This window comes from Pteronotus mesoamericanus, unplaced genomic scaffold (assembly GCF_021234165.1).
Source record: "Pteronotus mesoamericanus isolate MK-2021 breed Mesoamerican mustached bat unplaced genomic scaffold, CSHL_Meso_final contig_90, whole genome shotgun sequence".
NCBI classification, from domain to species: domain Eukaryota; kingdom Metazoa; phylum Chordata; class Mammalia; order Chiroptera; family Mormoopidae; genus Pteronotus; species Pteronotus mesoamericanus.
The window spans coordinates 69,335-96,071 of record NW_026555277.1 but is presented as its reverse complement, the minus strand read 5'-3'; the positions used below and the strand labels follow the sequence as shown (position 1 = coordinate 96,071).

Genomic DNA, 26,737 nt, shown 5'->3' with positions numbered 1-26,737 from the left:
GGGGAACTGGCCGGCAGCCAGGCATGTGTCCTGACTGGGAATCAAACAGGCGACTCTTTGGTTCACAGGCCGGCACTCAATCTACTGAGCCACACCATCCAGGGTTAAAAACACAATTTCTTATAAATAAATTTCATTTCGGGGGGAGGTTCTCCCCTCGTATATTTTAACTGTGGTAATGATTTGAATGCTTTTTTTTTTTTAAATTTGAATGGTCTCATCATTTCAAAGTTTATTGCAGTATTTGCTGGTTTAGTAGACTATATTGTGTTAGTTTCCTCTACTACATATGGTTTTTCTAAAAATAGCTGCTAGGTGTTTCCAAATTTCTTCAGTAATTTATGAATATAACTTACTGAAAAAAATATAAAGCAGAAAAGTTTTTCTGCTTTTGTTTATTGTTACAATAAATTACATAAAGAGGTTTCCTAATATTTACCATCTTTACTCAATCTCATTCCACAATTTCCCTTTTCCTTCTTCTCCTTTTTTCAAAATAATCTCTAACTGCAAGACCTATTTTCTCTTTTACTCAATACAGGACTTTTTGTTTAGTTTCATATAATTAGGGATTTTTTTTCCCCACATGCAGCCTAATTAGCTCTACCAGTTATAACTTTGTGTGACTTATTTTGTAACCAAGATTATAATGTATTGATATACATTTCAAAGTATTGGAAAAAATTGTGTGTTCCCTGTTTTTAGGATACGAGATTAAATAATATATTTTTCTTGCTAATTTCTCTAGAGTTTGTATGATAATTTTTGCCTATGCAAAAGAAAAATCAAAAACTAGTTGTAATGTTTTATAATATCCACAAAACATTTGTCCCATTATTTGCTTTTTAGTTTTCCTATTACATGAATATGAGCATCATTTTGTTGTTGTTGTTCACATTTGTATATCATAACTTGCTTATCTTTGATTTTAATAACTTTTGTGACACTTTTCTTTCCTTGCGTTTTTTGTTGAATTCTATTTTTAATCCTAAGATGCCTAATATCACCATTGTTTCATTTACATTTAGCATTTTATATGATACACTTTTCATACTGTTTTTCCTGTTTTAATTCCTTATCATTTTCCTTGGTTTTTTTTTTTTTGGTCTAAAAATGCAAGCTATGTTTTCTTTTTCTTTTATTTTTACTGCTTTAAGAGACATTAAAGGGCCTAATTTTATTCAACTAAGGTTATTTTCAATTTCTTAAATTCATTTTTAGTCTATATTTTTGTGATTGTTACTATTGAATTTGAAACCTTATTGTTCAAGTTTTCAATATTTAAAACAAATCATTTAACTCAAATTCCCCTATACCACTCAGCTCAACACTTTAGGTTTGTTGATATATTTTGAAGTCCTACATTGAAATAATTATCATTATTTAGAAAAAAATTCTTCTGTTTCTAGAATAATTTTCTGCCTACAGATTCTTTATACATTTTGTTAAATACAAACCTAGGTTTTTCATATTTTGTTGCGTTGTTAATGGTATTGCTTTATTTAATTTTGATATCCAATTTTTCAATGCTGGTATGTACAAAAGTCATTAACATTTTTATACTACTTCCCATCCTGTGTCCTTGCTATACTTACTTATTAGTTTCAGGAAATTTTTTTGTGAATTCTAGAGGATTTTCTATATAGGCAATTATGTCATCTGCAAACAAAGGCAGTTTTATTTCTTCCGAACTCTATAGTTTTAATTTCCTTTCCTTTTTTTAAGTGTGCATTCCAGTGCAATGTTAAATAGGACTTGTAAAAGGGAACATCTTTCCTCATTTCTGATCTTAGGGGGAACGAGTGCAGGTTCTCAACAGTAAGTCTGACGTTAGCTACAGGTTTCTTGCGGATGTTCCTTCTCCAGGTGAGGCAGTTCCTTCCTATGCCCGATGTGCTAGGGGTTTCTACATGAATGAGTGTTGGACTTTGTCAAATGAATTTTCTGCATCATTTGATATGATCACTCCATTTTTCTTCTTCAGCCTCTTGATATAGCAGTTTACATTGATTGTTTTGGAAAACTGAACCAACCTTTCATATGGAGTAAATTCCATTTGGTAACGAGCATAATTTTTTATACGTTGTTTTATGCAATTTGCTAATGTTTTGGTGAAGATTTTTGCATCACTATTCATGAGAGTTATGGGTCTGTAGTTTTTCTTTCTCTGCTTTTGGTGTTCAGGCATTGCTGGACTTGTGGGATGAGTTAAAAATTATTCCCTCTGCTTCTATTTTCTGGGCAAGGCTTGGAGAACTGGTATCATTTCTTAGTTCAATGTTTAGTAGATTCACCAGTGAAACTATTTAAGCCTGATGCTTTCCTTTTCAAAGTGCTAATTACTCATTTGGTTTTTTTTAATGGGTTTAAACCTATTCAAATGATATATTTCTCCTTGTGTGAGTTTTCATAGTTTGTATCTTTCAAGGATTTGGCCCATTTCATTGGAATTACCAAAATTGTACACATAGGTTTGTTCATGGTCTTCTTTCAAAATGCTCTTAATGTCCATAAAATCAGTTTGTGATGATCCTGCTTAGACTTTTTAATATTGGTATTTTGTATCTTTTCTCATTTTTTCTAAATTATCCTTTGTAAAAGTTTATCAATTTTATTCATCTTTTCCAAGAACCAGCTTTAGGTTTTGTGGGTTTTCTCTATTGTTTTTGTACTTCCAATCTCGTGATTCCTCTATTATTAAATTTTTGTTTTATTCTATTTCTTCCATTTTAGGTTTAAATTGTTCTCTTTGTGCTCTTTTATTACTGGTTTCCTAAGTGGGAAACGTAGATTTTTAAATTTTAGATCTTTATTCTTTTCTAATATATGCATTTAACAAAATATATTTCCCACAAATCACTGCTTTTCTGCATCACCAAATTTTGATAAATTGTATGTTAATTTGCATTTAGTTTGAACATTTTTGAAATTTCTCTTGACACTTCTTCTTCAACATATAAGTTGTTTTAAGTGTATTTTTCGATTACCAAATATTTGAGGAGTTTCCATTTATCTCTGTTATTGATTTCTAGATTAATTTGTTTGTTATCTGAGCACATACTGTTTATGATTTCTGTTCTTTTACATTTTCTAAGGTGTGCTTTATGACCCAACATGGGTCTTCTTGGTGAAGGTGAGTTTTCCCTGTGATAATGATGAGTATGTATTTTCAGTGCTGTGAAATGGAATATTCCATAAATGTCAAATAGATCAATTTGATTAAAATTAATGCTCAAATCAAACATACTTTTATTAATTCTCTGCTTACTAGATCTATAAATTACTGAAAGAGATGTTAAAAGGATCACTCTAATAGTAGACTTATTTATTTCTACTTGCAGTTCTTTCAGTTTTTACCTTGTATAATTTGATGCTGTGTGTTTAGATAAATGGGTGTTAAGGGTTGTTAAGTCTTCTTGGAAAACAGACCCCTGTTTCAAATGTAATGCCCTCTTTCTCCTTCATCATTTTTATTGTTCTGAGTTTTTTGTGTGTGGAAATAATATAGCTACTCCATCTATCTTTTGATTGATGTTAGCATGGTACCTCTTTCTCCAATCTCAACATGAGTCTTTATATTTAAAGGTTTATTGTATTAACAAAGTAACAGCTATTTTCATTTTTTCAGCTACTTTGATCATCTCTGTTGTTTTTAACTTTATATTTATTGTTCTCACTATCACAGACATCCCATTTTCCCCTACTTTGCCCACCTCTGTATACTGCAGGGGGAAAAAAGTGTATGATACAGAAAAAGAAAAATCATATTATAACATAATATGATGGCAAACATTCTGGAACATATGTGTAGGACATAGATAAAGGGAGATAAAATCACATGCTTTTGGAGGATTTAGGGAAGAATCCATGCAAAGTAGTTTACATGGGTTAGGTAGCAGAGGTGGGGACATAGATGTGGATGGAAAAGAAGGGGAAACATGCTAGGTAGAAAACAAGCCAAAACGTGAAATGGTGATGGCAGAAAAATTTAAGAGCATTTGTAAATTTTTATTTTAAAAACTGTAAATGTTTATATGTATAAAGGAAATAATGAAAATTTAGGAAAGACATTAAGAATGGTGTTTCACAAAGTAAAGTGAAGTGGACCTGACCCACTCTGAGATTTGAAAGCCTGGTTCTGCAGCCACTGCTGTGGAAGAGACGTCTCAGCTTTGCGCCATTGTCCCTCCACAGGGCTCCTGTTTTCTTTATTCTTTCTGGAAGCTTTAAGTCTTTCTCTTTGTTTTTTAGGTGTTGTTATTTCACAATAATGTGCCTTGGAGGTTCTTAAAAAATTCTTTTGTGTAAAATTCCCAAAGTTGTGCCCTTTCAAAGAAATTCATGTCCCTCTACTCCATGATATCTTCTTAACTGATTCCTCTCACATGTTCCTCCTCTCTATTTTCTCTGTCCAGCTGTCTTGACTACAATTTTATGGTTATTAGATTATCTATGTTAAACCTTAGTCTCATATATTTTCTTTCATGTTTACTTTTTCTTTTAAATTTTAATCTATTTTCCTAATTTTGTGGGATATTTCCTCAGTTTTATTTTACAACCATTTAAAGATTTTTTGTTGCTTAAATCATTAAAAAATATCCAAGACCACTATCTTTTTCCATAGTCGTCCTATTTTCTTAGCCTCATGCAGTGCAATATGAATTCTCATATCTCTCTAAAAATATTTTGGGACAAGTCATCTCCTGTTTCCTGCATGATTTATGTTTCTCACAGGGAACTTCTTAAATTTTTTTTGTTTTGTTTTTTCAATCTGATATTGGGGAATTTCCTCAAATGTCTGTGGCCTTGTGGTTATATGTTCCATATTAAGAAGATGCTGCAGAATTCAATCAATGAAATTTATTGTTAAAAAATAAAGAAAGAAAATCATAAGAATATCTCAATGGACAGATCTGATAAAATCCAACATCTATTTCTGGTAAAACTTCCACAAACTAGCAATAGCCAGAAACTTCCTCAGTCTCATTTTACACACACACACACACACACACACACACACACACACACGTAGAACAAACCTTATACTTAATGGTGGTAATGAATTATTTTTCTCTAAGGTTAGAAATAAGGAGAGAAAGTCAGATCTCACCACTTCTCTTCAATAGTGAAGTTAGACTCCTAACCACAGCAATAAGAAAAGAAAAACAAATAATTTTTGGAAAGCAAAAAGTCAAAGGGTTTTTGTTGTTAAAAATAAGATTATTATGTATAAAACCCAAATGAAATCTGTAATACTTTACAAAGTCCCACTGGTGATTTAGAAAGGTTATAAATACATGGTTAATACTTTTTAAATCAGTGTTATTTTTAGACAATATTAACAAGCAGTTAAAAATTAATACCATTTAAAGTAACATTAAAAAAATAAGTGTAAAGAAAGATGTGCATTACATCCATACTGAGAACCATAAATACTGCCAACTAAAATTAAGGAAAACTTCTCAAATAAAAATGTTACAGTGTTGACAAATGGGAGCTCAATATTGTTAAGATATAAATTCTCAGTAAATTTATCTATAGATGAAATGCAAACCCAATAAATAGCCAAAGGACTGTTCTTGCCAGAATTGACAAATTAATTCTAAGGATATAGAGAAAATGAAAGATTTAGAAAACTCAAGATAATTTCTTTCCAACCAAATTCAAGACTTCTATAAGCTATAGTTATGAAGCCAATGTTTTACTGACATCAGGATAGGCAAATAGATCAATGGTATGCAAAAGAAAATCCAGATTTAGATATGTTAGCTTTTGAATATTTTTATAAACTTGGAGTATGCAACGATATCTTAGATAGTATACTAGAGTTATTAACCACAAAAGAAAAAGAATGGTTAGACTGGAATTCATCAACATAAAAATTTCTCCTCATCATAAGACAGAATTTAGAAAATGAAAGGCAAAACACAGATTGGGAAAAAAATCTTCACCACACCTATTTTAAATAAAATGTTTATATCTAAAATATAAAACAGGATCCTTCACATCTGTAAGTTGAAGACAGCATAATAATATATATGGGCCTTAGACCTGAACAAAGACTTCACAGAAAAAAGTACATAAATTTCCAATGAGCATATGAAATTGTTTCCAACATCATTAGTCATTAAATAAGCACAAATCAAAACTCTATGAGATACCACAGAACACAGTGGAAAGATTAAAGTAAAAGGCTATTTCTAATAAACTTTGAAAAACAGTTTACGTATGTGAAAACACTTAAACTACTCTTACACAATCATCCATCAATTCCTCTTCTATTTATTTACCCAAGAGAAACAAAAACGTACTGTTAAAAAATTTATACACAAACAGCAGCTTCATGTATACCAGTCCTTAACTGCAATCAACTCACATGCCCATTGGCAGGAAAATGACTAAGCAGATTCTGGTAGACACACAAAATGAAATACCACTGAACAATAAGAAGAACCAACTTCCAATCACCCAACAGCATGCATGATGAGTGAAAGAAGTCAGACGCGAAAGAAGTCAGACACAAAAGCACGCATGCTGTATTATTCCATGTAAGAAACCCAGTAACAGGCAACAGTAACACATGGTGACAGAAAGGAGACTAATGTCTGCCACAGAGAGGCTGCTTGGATCCAGGTGGTCAGGATGCAAGTAGTGGGGTGAAGGGTGCATTGCCCTGTTGTTCATTTTTCAAATAACATGTTAGTTTTCAGCATCATGTCTCCCTTTCAATCTCCACTGCCTTCAAGATTCCTCAAGATACATGGTTGCTCCCTGACCTCTGGGAATGCCCTTCACCTGCAATAGCAACTAACGCTCTTCTGACCACTTTTTGTTGTTGTTGAAATCCCTCATTTGACACTGCCCTCTGCCGTTCTGCTTGTCATTCTAAGTCAATTTTTAATTATCATTATAGTGGCATTATTTTTCTTTATTTTAATTGCTGTTCAGTTACAGTTGTCCCCATTTTCCCCATTACTCTCCCCTGCCCTACCCATCCTCCCTTCCACTCTCAATCCTCCCTCCCGCCCCGCTTCCTTTGTCTTTGTCCATGGCTACTTCATACATGTTCCTTGACTTGACCCTTCCCCTTCTTTCTCCCATTATCCCCCTCCCCCCTCTCCTCTGATCATTGTCAGTTTGTTCTTTATTTGCCTGTCTCTGGTTCTGTTTTGCTCCCTTGTTTGTTTTGTTGATTAGGTTCCACTTATAAGTGAGATCATACGGTATTTGTCTTTCACCGCCTGGATTATTTCACTTAGCATAACACTCTCTGGTTCTATCCACGCATTTTTAATAAGAGGGAAGACAAAAGCTTATCTCCAATCTGCAATCTTGAACCAGAAACTTTTTACAGGATTTGACACAATAAATGTGACAATATTATTTCCTGATCCATGTTGGGTACTGGGAAGAGCCAATAATTTTCTCTTCTTCTGGTTTGAAAAGGGAAACTTGTGAGTTTTCATGGCTTTTAGGAATACAAAATGTCTAATAAAACATTATTATCAGAACACTAAAATGATCAACTAAGAAGCAGAATTAAAAACTCAGGTTTACAATTACTTTCACAAAAGGAACAGCAGCCACTTCTGAAGTCCAGATGACTAAAAATGTTCATTACATGTACAACAATTGTAGAGACAGATTTATATGAACTCAAAGCAGAAGTCTGAGAAGAAATGATTGATATTCTTGTGAAATTTTAATTTATGCCTTATCACATCATTATTAAACCATGTCTTCTCAGTTATGAACTAGTTTTATAATCAGGATGGTGTTTCTCTTAACACTAGAAGTCAGAGAAGGAACACCTTGTTTTTAACTTTTTGAGATTTTTTTTTTAGTTGTTAATTAAGATGCATTTTTAAGCTTAAACTCTACTGTTATTTCATTGTTTCTTATTCCTCTGTGGATGATCTTTTTATTCCATCTCAATTTTGTACCAATTAAAATATTTTCCAAAAAATCCAGATATGTTTAGGACAATAAACTTTACAATGACTTTGGTCATGACAGACTGGAAAATTTCAATATTATGAACATCCTTCTAATCCACCATGCTTCAGTTTATTATAGCTTTGACTATTGCTTCAATTTTATTTGTTTTACTCTCTACTCAGGACCATTTATTTTGTATAGGTTGGTTCTTCACAGACAATCCTTCATATATAAAATGCTACAGCATATCAAAATCTTGATGACCATTTTATCATGGTATCCTTTCTCCCTAGGATGTCTGCAGAGGACCAGAACTCAGACAACAGCATAGAGAAGACAGCACTGAGGCTCTTCAACAAGTATAAGGTGGAGATTTCACAGGCAATAGTAGAATCATATCCTTTCCTTGAACATCTCCGGGACCATGGATTCATCACCGATGAAATATATGCTGTAAGTGAGTGTAATTTATTTTTTTACACTCTGGTAAACCAGCCATAAATTAAGTTTTGCTTTGATATGCTGGAATCAAACATCAGAGTGCAACCAGACACCTGAGTAGTCTGCTGTGATTGGGGCCTTCTCATGTGCTGCTGTGAGTGTTCCCATAAGGTCAGGAGGGAGGAGAGGAGCAGACATCACTGTGGACAGCCCTGCTCCTGACAGAAGAAGCAGGGCTCCGTGGTGCCCCCTACAGCTGGGTGAAAAGCTCTGGAGACAGGCTGGGTCCGCAGTTGAATAATGCCTTGAATATCAATGAAGTGGAACAACTAAATCTTTCCTCCTTGAAAATACCCATTTCTGAATGTAGGAGCTATATAAATAATGTAGCATAAAGTAGGAATTAAAAGTGATTTTTAATGAATGGAGGAATAAATTAAATGATTTCATAAAATCGACACATTTCATTTCAATAAACATCAATTTAAATACTTAGATGTGAGAACATTAAAATCCCCAGAGATTTAATGTCTTGCTAGAGTAAATTTGAAAGTAAATGCTTGCTATTTTTTCTCCAAAAGTTTTCCAATTCCTTTCCTATTTTTTTTCTTTTATATTGGTATTTCTGGAGTCTTGGAATTTAGGTTAATTTTGACAAAAGACATAGGTGGATTCTGCTTATAGGTCAGATCATATGGTATTTGTCTTTCGTCCCCTGGCTTATTTCGCTTAGTATAATGCTCTCTAGTTCCATCCATGCTGTCGCGAAGTTAAGTAGTTCTGTTTTTTCTTTCTGCTGCGCAGTAGTCCGTTGTGTAAATGTACCATAATTTTTTGATCCAATCATCAGATGCAAGGAAAATAAGACCAGCAACACTGAAAGGAAAAGAAACCAACAGAGACAAGAGGGAAGGAGGGAGGGGTGGGCGGGAGGAAAAGGAAGGGAAGGGGCAAGTCAAGGAACATATAGCAAGGACTCATGGACAAAACCAAAGTGGGGAAGGATTGAGGGAGGGAGGGGGGAGGGGGAGGGGAAGTGGTGGGGGGAAGGCAGAGACAAATGTATTTGGAAAAATAAATTAATTAATTAAATTTTTTTAAAAAAAGACATAGGTGGAGATAGAGAGATGCAAGTCTTCTGTTTCCCTATGAATAAGCTTACTTTATGGCAAAATTCACAGGAAGGGAAAATTGCCACTTGGCTTCCTTGAGCCCTTCCAGGTCAATTTGCCCTGGAGAAGGGACAAGAGTTTTTCATTCAATAGAACATCAGCCCATCTCCTGCTAAGTCGAGTCCTAAAATTTTGGCCTGGCTCTGGAAGGGCTACACATCATTTAACTTTGAACTCATTTCTATTCTTCAAACTGTTCTTTGCTTTCATCTAACGTAAATGAGGATGAGGAGATCAGATTCAGAAATGGGTATTTTCAAGGAGGAAAGATTTAGTTGTTCCACTTCGTTGCCGTTCAAGTATATACAAATTCTAAAACCATGCATGAAAAAATACCTATGCAGGAAACTTGTAATACATTAAAACAAAATCACTTTCTAGGGCTCTTCTGTAACTTGGGAGTCTGTATTTATATTTTCCCCATTCACTATGTTTCAGGTTTCTAAAGAATCTTTTAAAAAAGGTCATAATGTAGAAGAAGCCGCATATACTGCTCTCGCTGAAGCACAAAAGAAGTTTGAACCATCCCTTCTAAAAATATTATTCAACGAGTTCACCTTGAAGAAATACCCTGGTTTAAATCACACTTATGAAATCTTCAAAAATGGTAATTAGGTTTGTTACCTACTTTTTGATGTCCAAGGCCAATGTTTTCCCTCAGGTAAACACTGAGCTTCTACCGTGTGTCACACAGAGTGCTGGGCAGTGGGGCTACAGCGGTAAAGAAAACTGACCTATCATGAGCTTCTCAAAGCTTATCATATAATGGGTGCAGTACAATGCCCATCTGGGGGTCTGCTTAACTAGGCAGTTAGACTCACAGGACAACCAAAGCCACAGTGGCATCAGATTTACTTAGAAGGACAAATGACAAGAAACATAACATCCCTAAAGGGCGGCATCAGTTGCTGCTCCTCTGTGGGACCCTCAGCAGCGGCCCACCCAGCAGTTCACCGAGTGAACTGCTACCTGCCTCGAGTGACAGCTTAGCTGTGGGTGCAGGATCCACCATGTTCCAGCCACACTGCACCCCTGGGAGCCAGTGTCTCATGTAACAACCCTGTAGTCATAACTTTCAGAGACCCCACAGGGAACAGCTGACATACAAGAGTCAGTACATTGGAGAAACACCAAAAATGGCTTCTAGTTCATATCTAGTCCCTACCCACTGTCACTGCTCACTTTTGGCTCTAAGGCCAGTGTCTGCCTAGAAACACAGAGAGACACTGCCTTCACCAGGTTTCCAGAGTAATGAGCAAAAAAAGGAACTCAAGGTCAAATTGGCCCTTAAAGAAGGAGAAGTAGTTTTATTAACTCATTCTCCATAACACATGTGATCAACAATCAATCATAAAACCTAGTGCTCTGACAGAGGTGGTTCTTCTTTTTCTTTTTTGATGCTATACAGAACCATAGGTTTGATTCTCTACTTCTCTCCTGAGAAGGCATGATTTATACTCTTTTATTGGTTCTCAGTAAAGATGCCCTCCGTTAATTTTTGTTTCACTTCCCTGGAAATTTTTTATCCGAACACAGTTTATGTCTCCCCAGGCTCTCCGAGTAACAATGGAGAACCCAGAGCAAAAGGCTGTAGGAGCTCGGGGGTGCAGCTGATACAGGGACAGGCAGGGCAGGAAGGGCCCGTGTGTCTGCAGAGCAAGCGCAGAGCAGATCAGTCTCAGAGTGAGAAGCAGACTCTGGGGGCTGAGTCGAGAGGGATAAGTTTGAAGGCAGATTTTGGAAGGTCTGGCTTCTAGCGCTAAGGAATTTGATGATATTTGCTGCAGGGCAAGGAGGAAGTCCAGGTTTACAAGGTTTATGAGCCCAGGTTTCCTGCCCCGGGAGGTGCCCCTGCCAGCAGCCCTGAGGCAGAGGCGCTCACTGCTCCCTCAGGCTGCACTCCGGCCTCCCCGCAGAGGCCCACCCGGGGCTTTTCGGTTCATTTCCTTCCTCCAGTGTTTGCTGGGCCCTCCATGCGGGGGTCCTGGGCTGGTGCTGTGTTCTCTCTTCTTTGGGAGACTCCCAGGTCCTTGATGAGGCCTCTTGGGACGTCCTCCAGTGCAATACCCCTGCTCCTGGCTTCAGACAGTGTGTCCTTCCTTTGTCCTGGGACCTGGGACCCCTGGGACATCTGTCTACTTGCTCCCATGTCCTCTGATTTGTCTCTTTGGGAAGCCCTCATCCTCCCTGACCTAATCAGGCCAAAACCTTTTCTAATCCAGCCACATTTCAAAGCTGTTAGGTTTTCTCCATTTGTAAACACGTGAACTGCTATAGGATTATTGTCCTCTCTCAGGGAAATCCCTGTTTCTTCCTTATAGTTTAAATAGCTCAGCAAACACATTTAAAAATAAATAACACCACTTATGTTAATATATGCTTTCATGGCCAGCTGAATTTTTTACATGAGCAGAAAGACACAATGTTTCCAGAATAGCTTTTTTTTAAATTTAATTTTAATTTTTGATCTTTAGAGAGAGGGGAAGGGAGGGAGAAAAAAGAGAGAAACATCTATGTGAGAGAAATATCCAGTGGTTGCCTTCAGTAGGCACTCTGTTAAAGAATCGAACCTGCTGCCTTTCGGTTTATGAGCCAGCCCAAGACCAGCTTGAGTCACACTGCCCAGGGCTCCACAATTTCTTTGTCATGACATTCAAGTGGCTCCTTTCTATGTGGGAAGCACAAAGGCTCCTTTATTGGGGGTTCTTTTTTCTTTCCAGGGGGTATATGGGGAACTTTACCATTAGGATTGGGCTCCACTGAGCACTGAGTGACCCAAGGGCTGGAAATTCTTAAGTGTGTAATTTGAGATGATGTCACTATTCTCAAGGAGATCTCTACTTGTCTTCTTCTCTCGCTCTCTCTTCAGCAATACCAGACAAAAATTTTTTCCTGAGAAGTGATACAGAAGAAAATGAGGAGATGCATGATATCCAGTCAAGACTTGAACAAGGTGATTGCGACCAGATAAAAACTGATTCTCATCTGCTAAGAGGAAAGGAGAAAGGGAGTTGGGCCCTGAGGCCAGAGTGGATTTTGGGAATCAGGGGAGAACCGCTGAGGAGAATGGAGAAGGCAGGGATGGGTGTTTACATGAGAGTCTGACCAGGGGCTGGTCCCAGAGGAGTAGCTGTGCCAAGCAACCATGGGCCCGATAACCAAGACAAAGCAGTGGGAGCCCAGTGAGTCAGGAAACCAAATGTAATGGAAATGCTGACCTGGAAGTAATTGTGATTTAGAAAGAGCCAAGTAGATGAAGATCAGTGTGAAGCTGTGAAGGGCTAGAAACTACTGACCCAAAGTCAACATTAAATAGCAGACCCTTAATAATGGCAGGTTAAGGAACTACTTCACTGTCAGAGATGCTGTTTAAGTCCAGATACATTGAAGGAGATGAGCAGTCATATATAGAGAGAAGGGAGGAAATGATGAGATGTAGAGGAGGGGATGGGGGTATTTTGAGAGAGAAAAAGAAGAGAAATTAAAGGCAGGAGAAAGGAGTAAAGGACACAATAAAAACAACCATATTATTAGGAGCTCACTCAGTGAACATTTACTCTGGCAGCTGTGGGCTTAGTGCTCGCAGCTGCCCTTGGTGGGTGGTATCACTGTCTGGCCATTGGCAGAAAAGGAAACTGAAATCTAGGGAGACCATGTGTGTAGTTGGCTTGGAGTCAAGCAAGCAGGATGAACCCGTACATTCTGAACCCAGAGCCTATTTTCCTAACCCTGTACACACCACCTAGTCTTATGGAAAAGGACAGACACTTGAAACAAAAAATAAGGAAATATATGCAAAGAGAAAGACATAGAAAGAAGCCTACCAGGAGCTGGAGGAGGTGCAGGACAATCAGACACTGAACCTCATCTAAAGGCCACAAGGTAGAGAAACAGACCTGCAGAGGCAGGATGTGGTGTGAAGTGACGTGGGGATGAGACAGCAAGACCGTAGGAAGTGAGGTAAGGCCACCAGTCAGAGGCTTCTCTGGGGACAAAAACAGGTTCACTGTGGCCATGAGTGACATGAAAAGCCATCTGCAGTTACTGAGCGGCTCGTGAATGATCTCAGTGAGGTGGCCTGACTGACCCAGGGGCGCAGCTGATGGCAAGTGTCGGATAGCATCCTCCCGGTCCAGATGGGCTCTGTGGTGCCTGAGGGAGGGCAACTTTAAGTTCTATTTCGTAAAGATTTAAATGGGAAAAGGGGGGAAAGGCACAGCCCATACTTCAATTTCTTAAATAAGCTTCTAATTTCTCCCCTGAGGAACTGCTGAAATCTTGTGTCGCAGCCTCACCTGGAGCAGGCCACACCCCTCGAATTACAATGGTCTGTTTTCTGATCATTTACCCCACGCTGGCATGTGCTTTGGAGGGTGAGGGCAGCTTTTTTTCAGAACTGATTGCCCCTAACCGTCATTCTTTGCATCCTCAATTTCTCCAAAGATTTAGATAATAGAGCCTTCATTTTCCTGGGTACCTGAGAGGGTCATTCCTTCCATACTCCTTAAATGTACGTGCTGCCAGCTCCTGCCACCCTGGGCCTGGACCTATTGCCCATGCACCTGGCTTCACAGTCCTCTGCCTCTGCCTCGCCTGACTCTGGCTGCAGCCTTGCTCTCAGGTCACATCCAGCGGCGGCCAGCACTGCACAGGGGAGTGGGGGAGGGGCGGTGAGTGCTCCCCCTGGGCCAGGGCCTCTCACCTGGGGGGTCCCTCACACAGGACCGTGGACACCGTGTGCCTCCCGTGCAAACCCTCTCCCACCGTCTCCGGGCAGCAGGCCTGGGGCTGCCCCACAACTCCGCGGAAGGCGTCATGATGTAGCCGCCACGGGGATGTGTTATTGGAGAAAGGATGTTCTGTATTAGTAATACTTTTTTTAATGAAAAAAAGTTCAAAGTGATTTTTGAAAGCATCATTACACTTTTAGTAAATCATGTTTAGTCAAAAAACTAATATTTAAGCTCTGGCCAGGTGGCTCAGTTGGTTAGAGCATCTTCCTGAGCAGCAAAAAGTTGAAGGTTTGACTGATCTCCAGTCAGGGCACATGCCTAGGCTGGGGGTTTAATCCCCAGTTGGGGTACTTACAGGAGGCGACCGAGTGATCGATCTCTCTCTCTCTCTCTTGCTCTTGCTCTCGCTCTCTCTCCATCACTCTCTGTCTCCCTCTCTCTCTCAAAATCAATAAACATATACTCATGTGAGGATAAACAACAGTTAATATTTAAGAATATAATATATCCAACATATATCAGTTCATGTTCTTAACAGTTTATCTACCAGAGCAGCTGGTGAGAACAGGACGGTTGAGAGGAAGGAATTGTGACTAGTAAGGAGCAGGGGGAGGAAGCAATGACATAACCCAAATGATGCAGAGCAAACCACCAGTAACTGTGCCCAAGAGTCTGACCCAGCAGGGCCAGCTGACTGTGACATGCACAGGTGAGAAAACTCTGTGTCTGACGCTACTGCCTCCCAGAAGAGGAGGCTCCAAGGAACTGCGGATGTGTCACAAAGCATGTAGCATGTCACAGGTTCTATGTTAAAATGGTGGGAATTAATTATTAAATCATTTTATATAAATTACTTTGCTTAGAAAAAGAGCAGTAAATAGGAAAAAAAAATCCAAGCTTCTCTGAAAATAATGTTTATCCATTCATAAACTATCAAGCTTTGTAGGAACAGAGTGGGATGGCTTGATGGAATCATTAATGAGCAGGGGAGGTTCATTATGGGGAAGGGGGTACACAGGTCCTGGATGGTTTACTCAGGGGTTCCTTCCTTATTATTCGCTGCTCCACTTTGCCCTCTAACTCTGACCATGGACCCCTGCAGACTTGCTTGCCAACCCCCTTGCTACTGCTTCCTGCTGGGCTCCTAACCTGGAACACACTAGCAGGAGATTGGAGAGTGTGAACAAGGAAGAAGCCCGGTATTACCCTGTCACTGTCTTGGGCGGCAATTCTGGCAATAGCTGCATCTCCCATTACTCTGCCTCCCACAAAGTAGGCTTCTATCCCCATGGTAGAGCCAGCTTCTACCCACATGGTGACTTTGGCACATGAGCTCACCCTTGGTCCTTCCCATAGCTTTCTGTTGACCATTCTTTGGGTTGCTGTATTCTTGCCTTTGGACTTCTCAGCTCTTCCATTAGCTGTACAGCTAACCCCCTGATTAAATTCCCTCAGCTCTAAAAGCTTAGAGAGCTTTGCATTTCCCTGTTGGACCTGATTGATGCAGGGAGCAAATAAAATACCTAGGTATCAAAGCATGATCTAGGTACAGTCCCACATAATATAGAACTCTCAGAGCAAGTCTGCAAAACAGAAGAGATAAATGCAAAGGAAACAGGCACAAGCAGTGAAAGCAACAATACAATAGAGAGCCAATATGCAAGTGAATAGTGTGCCCAAGAGTCTGAACCAACAGGAAATATTGAATGGCTGAGTTTGATGAGAGTGGAGGGGAACTGGCAGGTGGGTAAAGTCATAAGAGTAGAACTTTGGTGATGATGGGAATGTCTAAGATTGAGAAAACATAAAGACAAAATTGTTATAGAAAAGGTATTCATGGGTTACAAAAATAACTAAGAAACAGAAATAGAATAAGATAAAGTAGGAAACATTACAGAGACTAGATTACAAAAAAGTCAGGTGGAGCAGCAGGTCCAGGTCTAGGGTGAAGCAGGGAGATCCTGGGATGCATGTAAGAAGTTCTCAGCACCTTTTTGTGTCCTGGGTACCTATTTTGCTTCAACCTAGACCCTGCTGGACCCTGGGTAACTGTGAGAAATATGTAGAGAAATATGTATTAATACAGAAATATATAGAGGGAAATAAATATCAATAAATAGAAAAAATGGGGAGAGCCTCAAAAAGAACTATGTTGAGAATGAGTAAAGGACAATGAATGAAAAACTGGTAGAGAGTGGGCCAGGTAGACAGAGAGAACCAAGCATTGTCCGCTTTAGATCATGGTTTGGTGGTAATGAACTCCTTTAACTTTACTTTGTCTGGGAAGTGCCTTATTTGGCCTTCAATTTTAAATGATAGCCTTGTTTTTTAGAGCAACCTAGGTTGCATGTTCTTAAATTTCATTACTCTGAATATTTCCTACCAATCTCTTCTGGCCTATTGTGTTTCTGTTAAGAAATCAGCTGAGATTGCAATGGGTGCTCCCTTGCAGGAAACTGAATGTCTTTCTTTTACTCCCTTTTAAATTCTCTTTTTGTCTTCAAGCTTTGCCATTTTAATTATGATGTGTCTTGATGTAGGCCTCTTTGGGCTCATCTTTATTGGGACTTTCTTGGGACCTTCCTGGACTTGTGCACCCTTTTCCTTCACCAGGTTGAAGAAGTTTTCTGCCGTTATTTCGCCAAATAAATCCTTTATCCTTTCACGCTCATCTCCTTCGGGCATTTCTATGATGTGGATATTGTTATGGTTGATATTATCTCAAAGGTTCCTTAGGCTTTCCTTGTTTCTCCTCAGTCTCATTTCTCTTTTGTCTTCTCTTTGGGTAGTTACTGTCATCTTGTCCTCTAACTCACTGATTGGATCCTCTGCTTCATCTAACCTATTGTTGATTCCTTCCAGCAAATTCTTCATTTCAGATGTTATAATCTTCATTTCTGACTGATTCTAGTTCTCAGTGAGATCATGTATTTCTTCCCTTAAGGTCTTTGAGCATCCTTATAACCATTATTTTGAACTCTGCATCTGATATTTGTGTTGTTTCCATTTCATCTGTATCTTTTCATTCTTTTTGTGGAGATTTCTGTTGTTGTTTTGTTTTTTTTTTCTTTGGACATTTTTCTTTGTCACTCCATTTGATCTCTGTGTCTTAGGTAGTTGTGTTATGCCTCCAGAATATACTTTGATTGTTTTATGGTATTGGTGTCTTGCTTGGGTTAATTGCCCAATCCTTCGGATCACCTGAACTCCATGGTTTAGGAGTGTCTCTTGTGGATTCTGTGACGCTCTCGTTTTAGCTGTGTTTTAAATGCTGATGGCTCCTTTGTGGGTAGAGTTATCTCCTCAGGCTGGGCAACTCTAAGAGTAACCATTGATCTCCATGTGTGGGATGCTGTGCAGTTGCTGCCCCTCGATGTGACCTTGTTCCCAGCAGGGCCTGGAGTCTCTAGGAATCTCCCTCTGAGTGTACTGGTTGTGTCGCTAGTTGGTTCAAGCTTCATTGTGGGATTAAGCCCACCACTGGTTTTGTTGATTCTGGGTCCATTTGGGTGGGGTTCAGAAATAGGTCACTTTCAGAAATTGTGTGAAACCAGCCCTAGACTATGTCTCTGTAGCTACCTGGCTGTTGGCTGCTCTGTCTATGTTTACTGGACCTGTTTGTGCATGTGAGGGGCCAGTCTGTTTAAAAGAGTCAGCTCCTTCCTACTTGAAACTGGTAGCAGCTCTGTATAGGAACCAAGGCTCCCCAAGGTCAGCCTCCCCCTCTCAGCCTCTCGGCCCTCACCTGAGGTTGCCTGGTTATTCTCCAGAGCCTTTTGATAAGGGTCTGTAAGCTGGGACCAGGTTTGTTGAGATAGGGTTGGCGTGTTTCCACTTTGTTAGTCCTGGAGACCATAGGTCAAGGTCATTCAATGAGGGGAGAGTAGCCCCTACTCAAAGCCAACGCCTTCTGTCTTTGTCATAGGCCCCAGCACTTGCTTCCTCAGGGGGGCTCACTGCTGGACACAGGATGGGTACATTCAACTTTCCCCTTTGCAAGAGAGAGCTCAGCAGCTCTGGACCTCAGGGGATGGACTCAAGGGGGCCTCCCTTTGGAGCTGAGGCAAGACCTGACTGCAGCAGGCAGATGGGCTCTCCTTTTCATTCCAAGCCCTCAGTCAGAGGCCAAGCTCTCTGTCCTTCTTCCAGGCAAAATCCTCCAAAATTTTCACACTTTGAAAGTTCCTGTCTGGAGTTTCTCTTTCTTCCTCCTGTGGAAATACACCCAGCAGAGAAATCTTGGACCTGGCAAGGCTGTCCTACAGCATTTCCCCATTGGATGCGATGCCTGCAATCCTGCGGGCGGGAGGGGGAGATGGTGCTCCCCTCCCTTCCCTGGAATTTTAGACTGTGAAGGGGTTTGTCTGGCTGCAAAGTATCCCGGGTGCTCAACTCTTGCGCATCTTACTGCCCACCCACAGGTTTTTCAGGAGACACGGTCCAGGGCTCTCAGTTCCACACAGCCTCTGGTTTGCTTGCAAGAGCTGTGCGGGGCCCAGAAAACCCCTCGTTGTGCAAGTTTCTGATCTCTCTGCCCAGCTGGTCTCAGTGGGCAAGGACGTGAAGATCCAGCGTGGTTTGGCAAGGCTAAGAAAAATTCAGAATGGGTCAAAAAAACCAATGTTCCCATTCTGTTAGGTTTTTCTCCACAGCCACAGCAGCAGCAGCAAGCTTAGCTCACAGTGGGGGGTGGGGCACCACCCCCAAACTTGAGAATGAGGAAACTGATTCTGTTTCCCAATCTCCTCAGCAAGATTTTTGTTTCAATCGCCCCCCTACTCCTTCCTGCAGTCCGCGATTTCCTTTGTGTGATTGCATCTGTCACTCTCAGAAGTCCTGTTGCATCGGTGTGGTTTCTGCCTTCGTCTGAGCTCCTGTAGTGAACTCTTCAGCCTGGAACTCAGACCGTAGAAGCACTTCATGTTGAGTTGCGATCTCTGATTTCCACAGGTGTGGTGGAAATCCACACTGCACCCCACCACCAGAAGTCCTGGAGCCTCCCCTTTCCTCTCCGTTGCTGTATTTCCACATCTCCAGAGGTGACAGGAGGGGTGCTCTGTGACTGCAATTGCAATCCGGTCTCTATGCTGGCAGAGCAGCTGTGTGCAGGGTCCTTGCCCAGCCACATTGCAGTTCCTTTTAAGAAGCCTCTATGTGGTACCCACACTTCAGTACTGAGTCACTGTCTGGCTCTCCACATGGACAACCTCCCCACAAAGCAAAATGTCTCTCAAAGTCATGGCTGGCTGCAGCCTTCATGTGCCGCTGATAAACCGAGGTGTGGCAGCATGATTGATTGAGGAGTCTGAGTCCCTGTCTAACCTCTACAGTTTGGCACTACATTTATGAATGTGTCGCTTGCTGTGCGTGTGTGTGTGTGGCCTGGTGGCCTTGGTGAGAGGTAGGAAGGGGAGGAAATGACCACCTTACAACAAGCTCAGCAGAAAAGTGAACCTAAGTAATTAGAAAAATATCAGAAACAGAAATAGTTTAAGTATTGATATCATACTATTTCTATGCAAGAGAAGAAAGTGACAGATGTATGAGCTAAAGAAAAGGGAAAAGATCAAAGAGCCAAGCTATTAATTAGAGGAGAGGAAAAGGAACACATGACGACAAGGAGAGTTATAAAGACATGCCACCCCCAGGCATAATTAGTGGAAATGGTTTGAGTCAATAGGAAAGTGAAGAATTGCAATGAGAATGAAAGAAGAAGTAGAGTGGGGGAGGGGAGGGAGGGTAGAGTGAGGGTGGAGGTGGGAGACAGGGCGACCGTCGGGTAAGAAGGGCTGCAGGACGGGCACAGCTGCCCTCTGTGCCTGAACCTCACCCCCTTCTGTGTAGAACCTGGAGGAACCTGCAGGTCACACACGGTAGGGCACAGGCCAGGGGGACCTGAATTAACTTCTAGGTGTTCCTAGTGCACTTGTCATGGGGTTTCCTGTTCACGGGATTCTTGGGCCATCGTGAGACACTAAGGGGTTTTTGTCCTCTGTGCAGCGACCCTTAGGAATGCCTCCGCAGAACGCAGGAACAGAGAAGAACCTCATGAAGCTCCCAGCTCAGCACTGACGAGGGAACCCGGTAAGGAGGTGGGAGCTCAAGGCGTGGGCTGCAGGAACCTGAATTAAGAGGTATTCTTTCCTGAGGCATCTGTTCCGAGTTCATTCTGCACCATGGATCCAGTTCATCCTGGAACCCCATTCTCTGCCTTTTACTTGACCACTTTGGGATGTGCAACTCAATAAGATATCATTTTGTCTATTTTTTTTTGAAGATGAAGCTATTTATTGGTAGGTCCTATTAATCTGTGCATCCATATATTGATTATATAGTAGATAGGCTAGCAAAGTAATGAGCTTGTTTTAAACTTAACTGACGTGACTATAAAGTGTTGAATTGATAGGACTATAAAGTGCTGGATTTATACAATTATTTCCAAAGAGAAGAGCAAAACAATTATCTCTTTATTGGGAGGTCATATTGTCATCTGATCACAAATTTTGAATAGTGTCAAAAGACAACTCATTCATCCAGTTTCCACAGAAATGAATAAAGTGTTTTAAAACTCTAAGTGTTTTTTCCTGACAGAGCTCTTCAGCAAGTCATGACATATGTGTAAAATGAGGTTCGGAGCCTTCCCTCCCCTTGAACTGTTTTGAATAGTTTAAGGAGAGGTGTTCTTCCCATAATGTTTGGTAAAATTTGCCTGTGAAACCATCTGGTCCAGTGCTTTTGTTTTTTGTGAGTTTTTTTTATTACTGCTTGAATTTCACTAGGTATAGTCTTTCTTTTCAGATTCTCTCATTCTTCCTGAATTAGTTTTGAAAAATTCTATGTTTCTAGGAATTTATCCATTTTGTCCAGGGTATCTAATTTGTTGGCGTACAGTTCATAATATTTTCTTAAAATCCTTTGTTTTTCTTTGGTACCAATTGTTATTTCTCCACTTCCATTTCTGATTTTATTTATTTGGGTCCTCTCTCTCGCTTCTTTTTTTTTTTTTTTAATAAGCCTGGTTAAAGGCTTGTCAATCTTATTTCTCTTTTCAAAGAACCAGCTCTTGGACACATTGATATTCTGTATCATTTTTTAGATGATATTTCATTTATTTCTGCTCCAATCTTTATTAGTTCCTTCCTTCTACTCACTTTGGGCTTTGTTTGTTATTCTTTTTCAAGTTCCTTTAAGTGTAAAGTTAGATTGTGTGTTTGAGGTTTTTCTTCTTCTTTAAGATAGGCCACTAACGCTGTGAATTTCCCTCTTAGGGTTGCTTTCTGTGCCCCATAGGTTTTGAATTGTTGTGTCCTCATTTTCATTTGTTTCAAGGTATCTTTAATTTCTTCCTTGACCTCCTTGTTGACCCATTCATTGTTTAATGACATGTTATTTAGTTTTAATGTCTTTGCATATTTTTCAGTGTTCTTCTTGTCATTGATTTCTTCCTTCATAGCATTGTGGCCAAAAAAGATGCATGACATAATTTCAATCTTCCAAAATTTATTGAGCCTTATTTTGTGTCCTAACATGTGGTCTATCCTAGAAAATGTTCTATGTGCTCTTGAAATGTATGTATATTCTGCTGCTTTGGGGTGAAATGCTCTGAAGATATCAGTTAAATCCATTTGATCTAATGTGTCATTTAAGGCCACTCTATCTTTGTTGGTTTTCTGTCTGGAATATCTATCCATTAAAGTCAATGGGGTGTTAAAATGTCCTACTATGACTGTATTTCTGTCAACCTCTCCCTTTATCAAATTTTACTTCACATATTTAGGTGCTCCAGTTTTGGGTGCATAAATGTTTACTAGGGTTATATCTTCTTCTTAGGTTATTCCCTTTATCATTATGAAGCGTCCTTCTTTGTCTCATATTATATCCTTGGTTTTAAAGTGTATTTTGTCAGATATAAATACTGCTACCCCAGATTTTTTCCTTTCCATTTACTTGAAATATCTTTTTCCATCCCTTTATTTTCAGCCTGTGTGTATCTTTAGATATGAGATGGGTCTCTTGAAGGCAGCATATATATGGGTCTTGTTTTCTTATCTATTCAGCTACCCTCTGTCTTCTGGTAGTAGCATTTAAGCCATTTACATTTAAGGTGATTATTGATAGATATTAATTAGTGCCATTTTACTGTCAGGCCATTGGCCTCTGTTTTTTTCTTTCTCTTTTTTTTCTTCTTCTTCCTAAAGCATGCCCTTTAACATTTCTTGCAGTACTGGTTTGGTGTTAACAAACTCCTTTAGCTATTCTCTTGTCTGGGATGATTCTTATTTCTCCTTTGATTTTAAATGATAGCCTTGTTGGGTAAAGTAGCCTTGATTGTAGTTCTTTGCTTTCCATCACCTTGAATATTTCACATCAATCTCTTCTGGCCTGAAAAGTTTCTGTTGAGAAATCAGATGACAACCTAATTGGTGCTCCCTTGTATGTAACCACCTGCTTTTCCTTTGATGCCTTTAGGGTCTCTCCGTTTCTTTAAGCCTCATCATTTTAATTATGATTTGTGTCAGTGTAGACTTCTTCAAGTCCAACCCATTTGGAACTCTCTGAGCTTCCTAGATTTATGTGTCTTTTTCCTTCATCAGACTAGTGAATTTTTCAGTCATTATTTCTTCAAATAGATTTTTGATCCCTTACTGCCTCTCCTCTCCTTCTGGTATCCCCATGATGCAGATGTTGTTATGTTTCATGTTGTCCAAAATATTTCTTAAGCTCTCTTCATTTTTTTAAAATTCTTTTTTCTTTTTGCTGCTCTGCTTTGGTATTTTTTTCTATCTTGTCTTCCAAAACACAGATTTGATCCTCTGCCTCATCTAACCTACTGTTTATTCCTTGCACTGTATTATTTATTTCAGATACTGCATTCTTGATTTCTGATGGGTCCCTTTTTATGGTTCCCATGTCTTTTTTCATGCTATTGATTATCCTTATAATCATTACTCTAAACTCTGTATCTGATAAATGACTTGCTTCCATTTCATCTAGCTCTTCTTCTGGAGAAGTCTCTTATTCTTTTATTTGGGGTCTGTTTCTTTGTTTTCCATTTTGGCTGCTCCTTTTTATTTCTTTCTATATTAGATAAATATGCAAAGACTCTGGTGTAGTCTTTTTGTCAGACACTGCTTGTGACTGGCCCTGGTCAACCTGTTGGAGCTATCAGCAACCTGCTGTGTGTGGCTCCCTCTGCTGGGCGTGTTTGTGTGCAGAAAGAACCAGACTGCACACCAAGGCCAAGTTTTATCACCACCAGGGCCCAGGAAGGGTGAACTAAAGTCTCATAGAGCTCCCAGAGATCCACTTTAGTTGTTAAACTAATCATTGATATAGACTCGAGGTGTAATTAGCAGCCTGGCTTAAGCTACCACAGGGTGGGGCAGAATAATTCTTGTGAGTGGGGATATTGTTTCTCCTCAAATTGATGCCACTTGGAGGAGAGTGCTCTGCCTGAGAGAGATGGCCTCAGAATTATGCGGAATGACTCAGCACAGTGACCCTGGAGGCTGTTCCTTCACTTCTTTCCCCAGAACCACCAGCCCCAAACTCTCCTCAAGCATCTTTAGTTACTCTGCCTTCCCTCTGCTGCAGCCCAGAGTAAGTTGCTGCAAGCAAAATTTTGTGCGTTGGCTCTTTAAGAGGCTCTGAGTCTCCAGCCTTCCTTCCATGGCAGAGAGAAACCCCACTGCTTTTCACAGCTGGATGTTATCTGGTTCCTTTCTGGCTCTGGTGCTGTAGGTTGGGGAGCCCAGCTGGGGTTTAGATACCACACTTTTCAAGGGTACCCCCAGCAGCTGAAATATCCCTCTGGAACTTCAGCTGCCACCCATGGGAGCCTAGACAACACTTTCATGCCTCCTCTGTGCTCACTACCAGTCTCATTGTACTGAAGCAGTTTCTTCTGTCTGTCTGTGGTTATAAGGCTTCTCTCCAGCTAGAGTTCAGTTGGTGATTCAGGATGATTTCTCTACAATTTATTTGTAATTCCAGATTGGTTCTGGGATTAGTTTGTATAGCTTCCACTTACACACCTGCCATCTTGGATCTCCCTAATGTCCTAATATTTCAAAAATGTATGTGGAACCACAAAGACCCAGAGTAGCAACAGTGATCTCGAGGAAAAAGGACAAAGCAGAATCACACTACCTAATATCAAACTATACTAAAACCATAGTAATCCAAATTCATGGCACATCTGATAAGGGGTTAATATCCAATATTTAATAAGGAACTTATAAAACTCAACAGCAGAAAAGCAAACAATCTAATTATAAAATGGCAAAGACCCTGAAGAGACTTCTCCAAGGGGGACATACAGATGGCCAATAGACATATGGAAAGATGCTCAATGTCACTAATCAGAGAAATGCAAAGTAAAACCACAATGAGATATCATCTCATACCTGTCAGAATGGATATTATCAATAAATCAACAATCAAGTGTTGGCCAAGGTAGGGACAAAGGGGAACGCTTTTGCACTATTGGTGGGAATGCAGATTAGCGCAGCCACTATGGAAAGCAGTATGGAGATACCTCAAAAAATTAAAACTGGATCTGCCTTTTGACCCAACTATCCCACTTCTGGGAATATACCTGAAGGAACCCAAAACACTAATTTGAAAGAACATAAGTATCCCTATGTTCATTGCAGCATTATTTACAATCTCCAAGATATGGAAACAGCCCAAGTGTCCATCAGCAGATGAGTGGATAAAACAACCATGGGACATTTACACTATGAAATACTATTCAGCCGTAAATAAAAAAAATTACGCTTTGTGACAGTATGGATGGACCTGAGAATATCATGCTAAGTGAAATAAGCCAGTCAGATATAGACAAATACCATATGATTTCACTCATATGTGGAACCTAATGAAGAAAAACTGTAAGAACAAGAGAAATGGACACAGACTCATGAACAGAGAGCAGGATGACAGCTAGTTATGGGGAAGGTTAGGGGATGGAGAGATTGAACAAAAAAGGAAAAAGGACTCATTGTCATGGACAGCAGAGTGGTGATTGCTGGGAGAAGGGTAGTATAAGGGGATTAAATGGTAATGGAAAAAACAATAAAGATTAAATCAAAAATAAATCAATAAACAAATCTTTTGAAATATTTCTTCTAGTTCTGTGAAATACATTGTTGGTATCTTGGTAGGAATTGCATTGCATGTATAAATAGCTTTGGGTAGTATGGACATTTTAATGATGATGATTCTTCCTATCCATGAACACAGTATGTGCTTCCACTTATTTGTATCTTCTTCTATTTCTTTCTTCAGTGGCATAGTTTTCCTAATACAGGTCTTTCATATCTTTGGTTAAATTGATTCTTCTGTATTTTATTCTTTCTGAAGCAATTGTGAATGGGATTGGTTTTCTTAATTTCCCTTCTGTTAGTTCATTATTGGTGTATAAAAATGCAACTGATCTCTGGATATTAATTGTGTTCCCTGTTATTTTTACTGAATTTATTTGTCATTTATAGTAGTTTCTTGGTGTAATCTTTAGTGTGCTCTATGTACAGTACCATATCATCTGTAAATAATGATGGTATTATTTCCTCCTTTCCAATTTGGATGCCTTCTATTTCTTCTTCTTCACTGATTGCTGTGGCTAAGACTCCAGTCTTGAGACTGTGTTGAATTCGTCCCTGTCTTTTTCCCCATCTTAATGGAACATGTGAAGTTTTTGCATGTTGAGTATAATGTTGGCAGTGGGTTTTTCATATATAGCCTTTGTTATGTTTAGGGAAGTCCCCCTATTCCCACTTTGCTGAGAATTTTTATCACCATCGGGTGCTGGATTTTCTCAAATGCTTTTTCTGCATTTATTGATATGTTCATGTGTGGTTTTTATCTTTCATTTTGTTTATGTGGTATATCAAATGTATTGATTAGCAAATGTTGTACCAACCTTTCATTCCCAAGTGAATCTCACTTGATCATGGTGTATGATGTTTTTAATTGGATTGTTCCCTTTATTATTATAGAGTGTCCTTCTTTATCTCTTACTGTAGCTTTGGTTTTAAAGCCTATTTTGATGAATATAAGCATTGCTCCCCCAGTTTTTTTCCATCTGTGTGAAATATGTCCCTCCCTTACTTTTAGTCTCTTTTAGGGAGCATATATATGGGTCTTGTTTTCTTATCCATTCATTTCCTCTGTAACTTTTGATTGGAGCATTGAAGCCATTTACATTTAAAACAATTATTGATACATATCTATGTATTGCCATATTATTTTTTAACTATTTTCCTCTGGTTTTTTCCTTTTTCTTCTTTTTCTTAAAGTAAGTCCTCTAACATTTGTTGCAGTACTGGTTTTGTATACACAAACTCTTTTAGCTTTTTCTTGTCTGGGAAGCTCTTTATTTCTCCTTCAATTAAATGATAGTCTTGCTGGGTAAAGTGGTGTTGGATTTAGGTCCTTGTTTTTCATCACCTT

The 26,737-nt window shown here is 39.4% G+C and overlaps 1 protein-coding gene across 1 annotated transcript in view; it reads left to right on the top strand.

Moving 5' to 3' along the window:
• Positions 1-8,232: 8,232 nt before the first annotated feature.
• LOC129080571 (nuclear body protein SP140-like protein) overlaps positions 8,233-26,737 on the top strand; it is a 47,364-nt gene continuing 28,859 nt past the window's right edge. Inside the window, exons 1-6 of the mRNA XM_054586107.1 lie at positions 8,233-8,391; positions 9,990-10,158; positions 12,421-12,504; positions 15,387-15,575; positions 19,235-19,441; positions 20,285-20,368. Coding sequence (XP_054442082.1) covers positions 8,233-8,391; positions 9,990-10,158; positions 12,421-12,504; positions 15,387-15,575; positions 19,235-19,441; positions 20,285-20,368 — 892 coding nt within the window. The remainder of the gene's footprint in view (positions 8,392-9,989; positions 10,159-12,420; positions 12,505-15,386; positions 15,576-19,234; positions 19,442-20,284; positions 20,369-26,737) is intronic.